This window comes from Barbatula barbatula, assembly GCF_947034865.1.
Source record: "Barbatula barbatula genome assembly, chromosome: 6".
Taxonomy (NCBI): Eukaryota; Metazoa; Chordata; class Actinopteri; order Cypriniformes; family Nemacheilidae; genus Barbatula; species Barbatula barbatula.
The window spans coordinates 13,145,669-13,158,231 of record NC_136765.1 but is presented as its reverse complement, the minus strand read 5'-3'; the positions used below and the strand labels follow the sequence as shown (position 1 = coordinate 13,158,231).

The 12,563-nt window shown below is 39.1% G+C and overlaps 1 protein-coding gene across 1 annotated transcript in view; it reads right to left on the bottom strand.

Moving 5' to 3' along the window:
• The window catches only part of rnf144aa (ring finger protein 144aa), a 29,313-nt gene extending 16,913 nt beyond the window's left edge, over nucleotides 1-12,400 (bottom strand). Inside the window, exons 1-2 of the mRNA XM_079458729.1 lie at nucleotides 12,262-12,400; nucleotides 1,850-2,000 (exon numbers count right to left, since the gene is read on the bottom strand). Coding sequence (XP_079314855.1) covers nucleotides 1,850-1,984 — 135 coding nt within the window. The 5' untranslated portion in view covers nucleotides 1,985-2,000; nucleotides 12,262-12,400. The remainder of the gene's footprint in view (nucleotides 1-1,849; nucleotides 2,001-12,261) is intronic.
• Between the last annotated feature and the right edge of the window lie 163 nt (nucleotides 12,401-12,563).

Below are 12,563 nucleotides of genomic sequence, written 5' to 3'. Positions count from 1 at the left end.
GCTCTCAAACAAAGCACAACAACAAACGTTTTCAAACTTTTAGGAATGTTTGGCAAGGAAAGGAATTGTTTCCATAAACACACTTTGCTGAACACACAACCAAGACAAGGCTTCTCAGAGTCACATGAAATGTTCTTTACCCTACTCTAGATACAGCTTCCTCTCCTCAAATGTTGCTTGCAGCCTTGAGTTGAAAATAAAACTGGTCTCAGTTTACAGCAAAAATGCAGCAAAGAGAAACAACAAATCTCAGAGGTCCGAAGAAGCTCACAATGTTTTTTAATGCACCATGAATCACACTGCTGGCATAAAAACAATTCAGTCGGCCTGATGAGGTTCTCGATATAGCTGTGAAATCTGCGCTTATATTTAGAAACACTTTTCGAAATGTCTGTGGCTATATCTCACCGATATATTTAAAGATGTCCTTAACGAAAATGGGATAAAGACCATCAAGGATGAAACAATACAGACAAAAAAAGCATTAAACATCATCATTCCTGAATCAAAGCACAGACAATGACTGCAAAGTTTAAATCATGTTGTGGCTCACCATAATATGATCTAAAACCAATAAGAAAATAAAATTACATTATATTTTTACATAATATTCCTAAACTAAATGTCTTCGGTAAAGCTGCCTTGCAACAGAGCACACTGAGAAAGGAATAATTGTCATGGTTGTGCCGCATCTTGTCAGGTTTTTCTAGTCTTATCGCAGGATCATGACAGGGTGTTTTGTGTGGAGAGAAACACATTATTGTCAGTCACGACATAATGTGCTTTCTCTCCGGTCTCGTCTTTGGCCCCGCCCCTCTCCTTCTCTCGTTAGCTTCCCTTTTTGTGTTTCATTCCCCACATCTTGTAAATTATCCTTTGTTAGTCTCCCTATATATTGTCCTTGTGTTTGCGGTCCTGTCCTGTGCTGAATTGTTTTTTATTACTTGCATGTTTCCTCGTCTTCCTGCTGCCTTGCCTTTTTGATCCCTTGCCTTGCCTTGCCTCTGACTGTGGATTATTATTTGATCACTTTATCAGCAAGTCTGGTTATCCTGTGTTCTCGTTGTAGCCCCATTGTGGGAAGACTTGTTCTTGTATTTTAGTTACCTTACTGTTTTACCCCATCGTGGGTTTTATTTTGTCGTTAAAGGCTATTCATGTGTGCACTGCTGGCTGCGCTTGGTTTCTTCCCCTACCGTATCGTGACAATAATAGAAATAAAACCCAAGTTAAAGGGACAAATTCTGTAATTTACCAACCCTCAAGTTGTTCTAAATCTGTACAAATGTCTTTGTTCTGATGAAAACAGAAAAGGATATTTGGAAGAATGCTTGTAACCAAACAGTTCTTGGCCAATATTGACTACCATAGTAGGAAAATAACAATGTTAGTCAAAAGTGCCCCATAAAAGTTTGCTTTTTTAAACATTCTTAAAAAATATCCTCGTTTGTGTTCAACAGAACAAAGAAATTGACAAAGAAATGTTTCCTACTAGGGGAGTCAATGGTGACCAAGAACGGTTTGGTTACAAGCATTCTTCCAAATAGCTTTCTCTATGTTCATTTATACAGATTTGAAACAACTTGAGGGTAAGTACATTAAGTCATTCATTTTTGGCCGAACTGGTCCTTGAACACGAAGCAAAGAAAGCGCCAATAATGTGTCATTATCGAGTTACTCATATAATATAATATCGCCAGGTCCCTGCTGACTCCCACCCCTCCTGAGCACCAGCATCCACAACAACAACATTTGGTGAGGACCAGCGATGCTGTTTGTTTGGCCAGCAGGGGTGCTGCTCTCTTCTGATGAGTTTCAACTTTGAGGTCTATGTTTAGCTGGTACTCACCATGGTGCAGAAAACGCATTGGCAGTGGGTGATGGTGGTCATTTTCTCCAAAGGAAACTCTCCTAGGCACAGCTTACAAGACACCAGCGGGTCCAGGGCCAAATCCCAGGTGGGTCGGTACCTCGCTGTGGTCATGGTTCCCCCTGCAGAGCTGAAACACATAACAGGTCACGTTACAGAAAGCCTCACGCTTTGATAAGCCAATACAAACAGTGCAAAGCTTTTAAGCGCTGTCAATCGAGACTGCCGACTCCTGCTCCAGCAACGCTAAGTGCATCTGTAATGCCCAGGCATTTATATCAACAGCCTCACAACCATTGCGGCGAGCAAACTTTTAAATGCACATTAAATTAGCCAAGAAGGTCCGATAGACGGAGTGGTGAAAGGGTCAAGCGCATTTACCCCCTTTTATTTAATGTAACCGTAAGCACAGCCTTTCCGAGATGCATCCTGTTGGATTCTAATGGAATGAGTTGCGGCAGCAATTTTTTCCCGTCTGGTGCTGCCTGCGTAGGAGAGGCCAAAGCAGACGTGAGTGAGAAGGTGAGGAGAAAATAATAAATCACTTTCCTCTCTGCCTACGTCTCTACTTTTTACAGTTTTTCCGGAGAGGGATATTTTTGGATGTCTCGAATATATGAGACTTTCAGCTCTTTCCATTTTTTCACTCTGAAGTGGGCTGTTGTGCAGCGAGATGTTTGCGTATTCTTAAGTGTTTACAGGAAGCTCTCGTGAGAACGTCAACACTCCGGCTTGGCTGCTAAGCAACATGGGAAGGGGGCACGAGGCAGATACGGTTTGGCTTGTGATGGTTAGAATGTTTATGACAGATTCCATTCTGTACGTGTGGCAGGAGGCAGGGCGGAGGTTTTATGGAGTTGTTGTGAGCCGTGAGCGATTTCAGGGATCTCACGCACATCAGGGGGCCGAAGGCAAAACCAGATGAAATCCACCTCTTCAAAACATGCAAGACAAGAATGGAAATGGTGGTGTGGTGTAAAAATGATTGCGTTATTTATTCACCCTCATGTGGTTTAATAATCTGTATGACCCTTCCTTCACTGGAACACAAAAGAAGATCTTTGGAGAAATGTCTTGTGTCTATGCAATGGAAGTCAATGGGGGCTGATGTTGTTAGGTTACAAGTGTTCTTCAAAATGCCTTCAGTTATGCAAGAACTTTCCATTTTGGTTGAAGTATTCCTTTATATTTCTCATTTCTGTATAAGAGCAGTCATATTAAAAATCCCAACTACAATTGAGAACAGGAAGGCTGTGAATTAAGAAGGTTTCTTGTCTGTTTTAAAGTCCAGAATGAAACCATTCCCTGATCCCTTAGCACTACAGTAAGTCAGAGCCCTCTAAGGTTGAGTCAAATAATTTCCATCAACACTCTTGGCCTGTTTTGGCTTTGTAAGTCAAATGGGGTGAGGTATTGATGGCTTGATAAGACAGCAGTATAGCCTCCTACAGTATATGTCAAGATTGGAGATGCTGATTTTGCAGGCTGAGCTTGGCGAGCTTGCGTCACTCTCTTTTCAATCCATCACAACCCCGCACTCGTCCACATCATCCATCTATGCCACTCTGCCTTCTGTCTACCAGCGTATCCACATTGACCCCTGAGTAATGCAGAGGAGAACTGCACTCAATAGATATCCAATCAGGGCCCGTATTCACAAAACATTTAAAAGTAGCTCATAACTTAGGAGAAACTTAGTCAGTCCTAATTTTGGCACTTTGTTAAGAGTACTTCACAAAGCGTTTTAGCGCTAAAACTATCTCCGAAACCAGTGAGACGTTAGGAGTAGTGAAGAGGACTCCTTGGTAGACCAACCAAGGAGACCAACTCAAAGCAATCCTAAAATGGCTGTAACACTGGCAGTCTGCCTTGAAACTTAAACATTTTAGAAAGATTTCATGAGAATGAGCTTAACCATGAAGACTATGTGCTAACTATTTATTAGACAAAAATGCTTAAAATAAGCTGAACATATACTTTATATATATGAACATAGTATAGTTTTCAAAAGATAAATACTTTTTAAAATCGAGTTTAGTATGTATTTGTTTATTACGTAAGATTACTAGAAAAAAGCATTACTGAAGCCACAAATTGAAGCTGTCACGGTGCTGCCCTCTTTTGTCTTGATTTTCTAGTCTTCTAGTCCTGTGCTCGTTCGTTGTGCAAACTACCTTGTTCGGTGTACTATGGTCCTTGACGTGTGTTTACCTTGACCTGTCTGCCTTGCCCATTGCCTACCCGTTGTGTCGTGTTTTTTTAAGTTAGTCTATAAGGGTTTTGTTTTAGATTCTTGTCTCATCATTGTTTTCTAGTTTGTGTTTTTTTATCCCCATCGTGGGTCTTTGTTTTGTCTTTATTAAATCTTATGTTAACCCCTTCACTGCTGCCTGCTGTTGGGTTCATCCTCTTCGCAACTCGTGACAGAAGCTCTAGTGTCACTGGGGACGAAAGCAAATCGTGCTTAAATGTACGAATGAGATACGCATTCATACGAATAAGCCAATATGATCCGCATAGTAAAAAAAGTTACGTTTTGCAGTGAGATTGTGTTGAATATTTAATAAAAAAGGTTCTTATACAGCCGCGGAAGAAACTAAACGACCATTTCAAACTAATTTTCATTTTTTCTAAACGTACTTTTTATGATTATTCATGTGTTCAGGTCAAATTATTATTTTTGTTTCATTCTGTGAACTATTAACAATATCTCTACCATATTTAAAATAAAAACATTGTTTCAATTAGCGTTTATTTGCAGAAAATGAAACTTGAGAAACAGGTCAAAATAACAAAAAAGATGCTCTGTTTTTTTTCAGACCTCAAATATCGCACATAAAGTACTGTACACTCAGGCTCAAATCGCCCACACCATCAATCTTCAAAAGCGAAAAAGAATCGTTTCAACTCCATTTACCAGAACATAAAAGCATAATATTTCACAATCATAATGAAATAATGTGATGTTTCATAACACTTTCAGACATATTAGACCAGCTGGATGCCAGAAACACAATAGACTGAGATAAGACAGGCAGCCATAAATAGTGTTGTTCAGACCATCTTCAATTACACATGCAAAACGATGCCCAGAAGACATGGCAATATCGTCTGTACATATTGAACGTTCTATAATCTTCTTTCCATCAGACAAGCTTTTTAGGTTCAACTGCTATGGAGTCTCATTTCCTCCGACTATCCACTGCTGCCCTATTATGATCTACTAGTCTCCAATCTGTTAGGGCTGAACGTCATTCATGATTCTCACTTATCCAACAGTGTACCATGTGTGTCTCAAAATTCTTTTTTTTCTAACTTTTAACAAACTCTTCTGAGCTCAAACCAGTGAACTAACTATATCAAGAGCTTTCCAGATTTTGAAGAGGTCACGCGCGTTTTGAAGTGAACGTACAGGAATGTTCCTTTAGCAAAAACTGTAAATCTGCAGGGAAAAGCGAGTGTGTTCTCACACGCTGCACTCGTTTCTGACCGCAGGCTGTGTGTGTGCTCCCGGTGAGGTGCTACACCACCACTGAGTTTGTCTTTCTGTAAAGGTCACTCCTAGCTTCCTGTCAAAAACTATACCCTCATTTAACAACTGTGCTACTGAATGAATGCCAAAATCACCATCTGACAAATCCCAATGCAGGTTTTATAAGAGCTCAGGTTTCTAACAAGAGGGAATGCAGTTGCTGCACTTAAGATGGGTTTGGCCTTGTGTTTTGTGTTAAATAAATAAAAGGGACAACACAAGGTTAAGTTAAACGTACGGCAACACAAAATGTCTTAACTAGAGAATTAAGTTGATCCTGTTTGTCAATTCTTTTCTATGACCTATTAGACAAAAAATAGACGGTCATGTTTTTTTAATGGAGGATAAAAAGATGAAAGCAGCTAGTGCATTACCTCAAGTGGCCATGACACTATGATGACAAAAGCTGCGGTGTGGTCAAAGCACACACACGTCTAACACTGTTTCGCCTCTGTTTGTTAGCCCTAGCCAAATGATCCACATTGATCACCCCAAAGGGACTGAGCACACTTTTATTTCTGGCCACATCTTTAAGAACTTCGAGATCCCAGAGGTGAAGTGAGCAGGAACAATTATCACTGAAAGTGAGCACTGAACTTTACTATAGATTTTACTGCTTTATTCAGCTGATATCTCAAGAGATTAGCCTTTATACTTCTATCCTATATACCAGTCATCCTCAATAGGCAATTTTGACTATTTTGGTTGTTTAAATTGAGCCTTGTGTCTTCAAAACGGAGAATCACATCACACGAACATCTTTTGCCGCTATATCCTTTAATATCTTTATCTTTAGCACCAAACGCGCTCCATTCTAACCCTTTCCGCTCCGCTCGTGCTGCTTCTCTCCCACCAAAGACACGCCACACGAAGAGCAGCAAACACGTTCTTATTTTAACAACACTAGTGCAGACAAGCAGAGCAGGTAAATGGACACACAACAGTAAACAAAATGCAGCAAATAGCATTTGTATCCGTCAGTCTTCTGACATTTTGCTATACGTCTCCAACCTTTCAACCAGATTTGTGATATTTTGTTAACCATAACGTTTTTATCTACATTTAGCATTGGCATGTAAACATGTGTGACCCTGTGAAAACCCAGGCTAACATCTCATAATCAAATTGATTATTATAATATAGCAAGCATCAAAGATTAATTTCAAGCATTGATTTCACTAAGATGTTGGTATTATTCAGTCAATATTGAAGATATTGTTATACTATCACATCATATTCTGTAGGATGATTTTATGTAGGACTTTTGCTGGGTTTTCACAAGCAGGTTCACATTTTCTAATGAACCTCCGTTTGGAAGAAAATATAAAGACTAGACCTCTTGGAACTTTCATTGAATACCCCTGCTATATACTATGTATTGTGGGTTATTTTGTAGTTTGGTGAGTTGGACAAGGTCGCAATACCAATCTTGTATAAAAACATGCACCTTCCATCCTGACATGCGTCATTTATGACACCATCTGTCTCGCTAAGAAACTTCGGGCAGTTGTGGCCTAATGGTTAGAGTCTGACTCGTGACCAGAAGGTTAGCGATTCTCAGGCCTGGCGGGTAAGGACTGCCTGGTGTACGTGTGTTCACGTCTTGCTGTGTGTGTGTTCACTACTCTCTGGATTAAATAAATGCAGAGGTCACATTTGGGGTATGGGTCTCCATATCTGACAAATAGGTCACTTTAACTTCCTTGAACGTCATGAGCTAGATTGGTAGGCAGCTTTGTGGTAGCCTGAAGAACATGGTGTCCTTCTACAGTATAGTACTTATCAGTCCAATCACTTCTACAGACATGGGATGTTTCCAGTTCTGTAAACTTAAATGGTTTTAAATGGTTTCTAGTTTTTGGAGCTGGTCATTCGCTGCTTCAAGCTGGTTTCGGTGGTTCATCAACTTAACTACCAACTAGACCATACTGGTTAACCAGACCAGAAAAGTAAACCTTAGAGATCTGGTTGAGCTTATTAGCCAGGTTCCATACAGTTTGAAGTGGTTGACAGGACCCCTACAGTCAGCACTGCTAAACGTTCTATCAGTGTTTTTTGAACAATGACAGTAAATATTTCTTAATTCTATTCTATTCTATTCTTCATACATATAATTCAATTTTGTCGTTTATAAGTTTAACAAAGCAAACACAAAAACAATTATTGTGCAATACGTATATTTCCAGTTAGGAATCAATAAGCTGGAATAGCTTATAATGTTGTTAAACCCAATTTGTTTTATAAGCTAAAACAAGGCACTTCTCGAAATGCAGTTTCATGTCTTTAGGCAAATACTCAGTTATTATGAAAAACGAATTTACGAGGAAGTGACACACGTTCTGATAGATTATCAGACTCACCCTGCAGCAGAAGTACCTTGGCACTGGAAAACAAAACAGTTTAATCAAAGTTTATATCAGGATGTAAAGGTCAACCTGCCAGAATGAGATGGTTTTCCCTCTGAACATCTATATTTGCTTACAGATCTTCTGTGAAAATATTTCCCAGTGTGATTAAAAAAGCGCCATCATCTTCAATGATGAATACTATATGATTATAGCAGAACGGACACAGAGAAACCTTTTAACTTTAAGGCTAAAGAAAAGTTAAGACCTGAAAAAAACAAAATAAGTCCGAATTAGATCTAAAGCGACATCTTCCTCCACAGAACCCTTTTGCCACACCCTATATGTGCCTGCAAAGTTAAGTGGAAATGACAAGTATATAGTGGAGCCGTTATTTCTATTGACACAATCAAATGCTGAAAGCCTGCGGTGAACGGCGCCTGTTGTCACTCAAGGTTTTGTGCCCTAGGAAACAAACTATTGAATTAAAAGAAGAAAATAAAGTCTATACCTCTATAATTTGACTCAAGAAAACAAATCTTACATTTCTGACTTAAGAAAGATATGATAGAAAATGATTTCCAACAAAAATAAATCTCTCTTTTAAAGATACGTTTTTTCAAGATGGAGTACTCAGTTAAGAGGGGAAGGTAACTATCAGCAAAGAATTCACTACATGTATAAACTGGTCTCCTCACCTTCGCTGTCAAATAACACACCCTGACGAAAACACACCAAACAAGTAAATGAAATCCTTATCCTGTCCAATAAACAACAAGTATTATGCAACACAAACTCTACTACAACAAGCACAAAATGTTCTGTGTCATACCACGCATCAGCACAGCTTTGTTAAAAAAAGTAATGAATTGCTTTCAGTTTTGCCCCCTCGAAGGCCCCTGTAGTTTGTTTAACTTGCACCTACTGAAGCAGAGGCTTGTAAAATTGAGGCAGCAAGCCACAGCAGCTACTGAGTCAAAAATGGCCCGAGGTGAAGTCGTCAAACAATGAAATGTTAATAACACAAAAATAATTCACAGGCTATCAATAACACAGCATGCTAAACAACTGCACCAAACTGAAAGTCGTCGTGTAAAAAAATAACTTAAAAAATATATCACAATGGACTTATAAGTAAACCATTTGTTTGTAACGTCTGTTGTTGCAAAGCTTTCTTATACAGAACACACATTTAGTTGGTTACCAAACAGTGGCAGTAAACATTGACTTGGTTTTGTGTCCGTACATCAGAAGTGAATGGGTTCCACTGTTGTTCTGCAGAAGAAAGAAATCATAGAGGTTTGAAATGACAAGAGGGTGAGTAAATGATGATAGAATTTTCATCCTTTTATAGCAAAAACAGGCTTTGAATTATGCCGTGTTGTACCTGCGTAGAATTCCAGTACTCACTGCATGATGAGTTCACACACTGCCATCCAAATATTAACATGCCAATGTTTCATTATATCACCAAACACATGAGGTAACGCTTGATGAACTGCCTTGCGAGCTTCTAGGTTTGAGTGGGTGCCGACTGTGAGAACTGTATGAATAAAAAATGATGCCCGTCACCCAGATTGCTACAGGTGAAACCACAAGCATGCAGAACGATTGTTCACTCCGAATCATGATTCTCCATTCAAATTTCTTTATTCAAAGCAATTTATATAAAAGAATCATAACATTTCCACTGTGTGTTGCCTTTTTTTACATCAAATCTCACTTGGAGGCTTGGGACTTTGAATATTGTTGTGGTGCCATCAGCAAATCAGGGATGACGTCACTTTCCTGTGGCTCAGATGATTCTCTCTAAAAAACGGAACTGTGCACCTTATGGCAGGTTTTAAATGGTGTAGTTCTGCAGAGGGTTTTCACCAACCATGCGTTCTTGACATATTGACATTTAATAAACTGTTTTGTGCCCACTTGTAAACATGAAGCAACTGGTATTTACCCTGCAATTGGGATCCAGCTGAGTTTACCTTCTGCCCTGAGACAGTCTAGTCAGTGTCTGCATTACACAGCTGTAAGGCAACAACAATGCAGCTTTTGATATCATTTATAGGAATGATGAAACAACATTATATATAATATATATACAGCCTAGCTGCTTGTTTATGGGGAAAAAACATTGCCTTGAGCTGTAATGGCAACACAGATTTGAATCAGGAGGTATTCAGTGGTAAAGATATAGAATCTTACAGTAAATAATACATGATTGGAAAACTGTATTGTCATTCATTATTCATGAGTTGGTAAGGCAATAAGATCTAATGTTAAACAATGGATGTGTTGTAATACTACTTGTCATTCAATTGCAGAATGGTCCTTTTATCTGCGTTTTGGGGGGTTGAAGAGGTCAAACAAGGCTATTGTATGGGTAAAAATACATTAGGACAGCTAGATACTGTCTTCATGGATTTCCTTTAGAAATTCAAGGCAAAAGTGTGGTCAGACTTTTCAAGAGAGATGGTCAAGCTTCTTTATTACTACAGTTTTAACAATTAATGTTGTAGCAACAGATGGTACGTAACAATACAAATTGGAGCAAGTGGCTCGCAATTACGCCCACAATGCAAACAAAATCTGAACTTCTCTCCTGTTGTCTTCCAGGGATGTACAGTCTAGAATCACACCATACACATCCTTCCAGCTAAACATGAGTTCCACATTTATGTATTTAACCAAATATCTCATAAGAAAATGACCACATTTAAATGCTGCCAGTGCAGCTGGATGGCCACAACCCACAAAACATGAGTTATCTTTCTAAAACAAAACCCTTTTTATGTGCCTTTTATGGTCTGGAAAAAGCAATGAACGGCCTCATTTGGGTGTGTCTTTCTTTTTGAAATGACTAAGACATTTATCTAATCTCTGTATAAAATGTATCATTTCTCTTGTGAAATTACACAACACACAGGCCATTATTGTTATTGTGTTAGTATAGAGCGATCCCGTGCACCTTACCACATATAAGGTGCAAGAGTATGAGTGCACAGTCTTGTTCTCCTGAGGGTTTGGCATTTTACAGAAAATGAATGCAAATGCAACATTTTGGGTCATAATGCTTAAAATGCATTGATAACAAAGTCAAATCTAACAGGAGAAAACACTTATCAGATTAGGCTCTGCCCTATTATTTCAACCCATCGTTGTTTCAAAAATGGACAAACCTAACGGCTGGGTTAAAACAACCCAGCATATGCTAGGTCAGGGGTCTCCAACCTTTTTGTAAGCGAGGGCTTCCAAAATATCTAAAATCCTCTAGAGGGCTAACATACTTTCAAACTTTAACCTTGTGATGCCCTTATTTTTACGCTCACAGAACCAAATTCAGTTTTCTTATATTAAAAAATATATTAAAGCTTATGACACTTGCTTATAAGAATTGGCTGATCGGTATAGTCACAGTTTTATTATTGGTTAGCCCCGAGTTCATGCGGGCTACCAGGTGCCCACGGGCACCACGTTGGGGACCACTGTGCTAGGTAATGTTTGACCTACTCTCCAAGAATTTTAATTTGAAACAACCCAGCATGGATTAATTTATAATCCAACAGCTGGGTTTGTCCATTTTTTACCCAATGTTGGGTTGAAATAACTCTAACATTTGGGAATATAAACCAAATACTGTCTCACAAGTACTTAAAAGTAGGAACTTGTATACATAACCTAAAGTTTTTTTTGTTAAATATTAACTGTTTAAAGTGACAAATAATGCTAGCTCATCCGAATTCAAATTTGGAGACAGCATTATTGATACTGTACACAAGCAATGTTCTTATAAATAGCAGAGCAAGTACACTAAAACAGTGGCTTTTAGCAAACTAGATATTTTCTTTAAAACTGACTGTAAATACCACACTGAGATAATAATATAATATACATGTTGACCGCAAATGACCTTTTTGATGTGCCACCACCTGAACTGTATACACACATGGCACTGCCCTTCATAATTCAAATAGGTCATTGTGTCTGAGAGGCAGGGGCATTATCAAATGCAAACCAATAAACCGCATACTTCGGAGGCCAAGGGTCGTGCTATCAAAACCGTGGGTGCTTCTTGCCCACGGTACAGTGGGCAGCATTACTGGGCATCACGAGCGCGTGCAACATTTTTGTACATCATGACGTTCACAGCGTTGCACGCGTCAATAATGCATAAAATCGCGGTGCATGTAAGCAAACCAAAAGGTTTCCAGACTACATCATTTATCCGAATTAACCTGTCTAAAACAATAGTAAACATCCATTTTAGACCTCGCAACAAATATATCTAATCAGAGCAGAACAGGAAGAAAGTGCAGTTCGCCGTCATAGGTCAATATAGCATTGCCAAATGAAATAGAGACGTTATTGCATTTTGAGCTCGCTCACATAAACAAACTGCTTTATTTAAAAGGACGAACGCCGTTTCGTTACGGAAAGTCGTAGTGTATCAAGAATGCTGTGAATGAAAGAGCGTAATGTCAGGCAGACACATTGGAAACAGATGATGAGTGTTTTACCTTAAGTCTTTATGTAGTTTTCCAGGCAGATGTGGGAATCAGCTGATCCGTCCGACGCGTTGTGAAGACGCCATTAGTCTGAGCATTTCCTAGTGCTGTGCTGTAAAGTCTGTGTGTCTGGATATGTGTGTCTCTCAGAAGCGAAGCGCCCTCTGTTGGGTACATTTGAGACACTCGAGTTCACGTGTTATCTACATCACACCAACAACCACTTCAATAAAAACTGTTTTGGCGTCGCAAAACGATGTGATCAATAAGTTATTGCTGCATATGTTTTTACATTGATTATTATTTACTACATT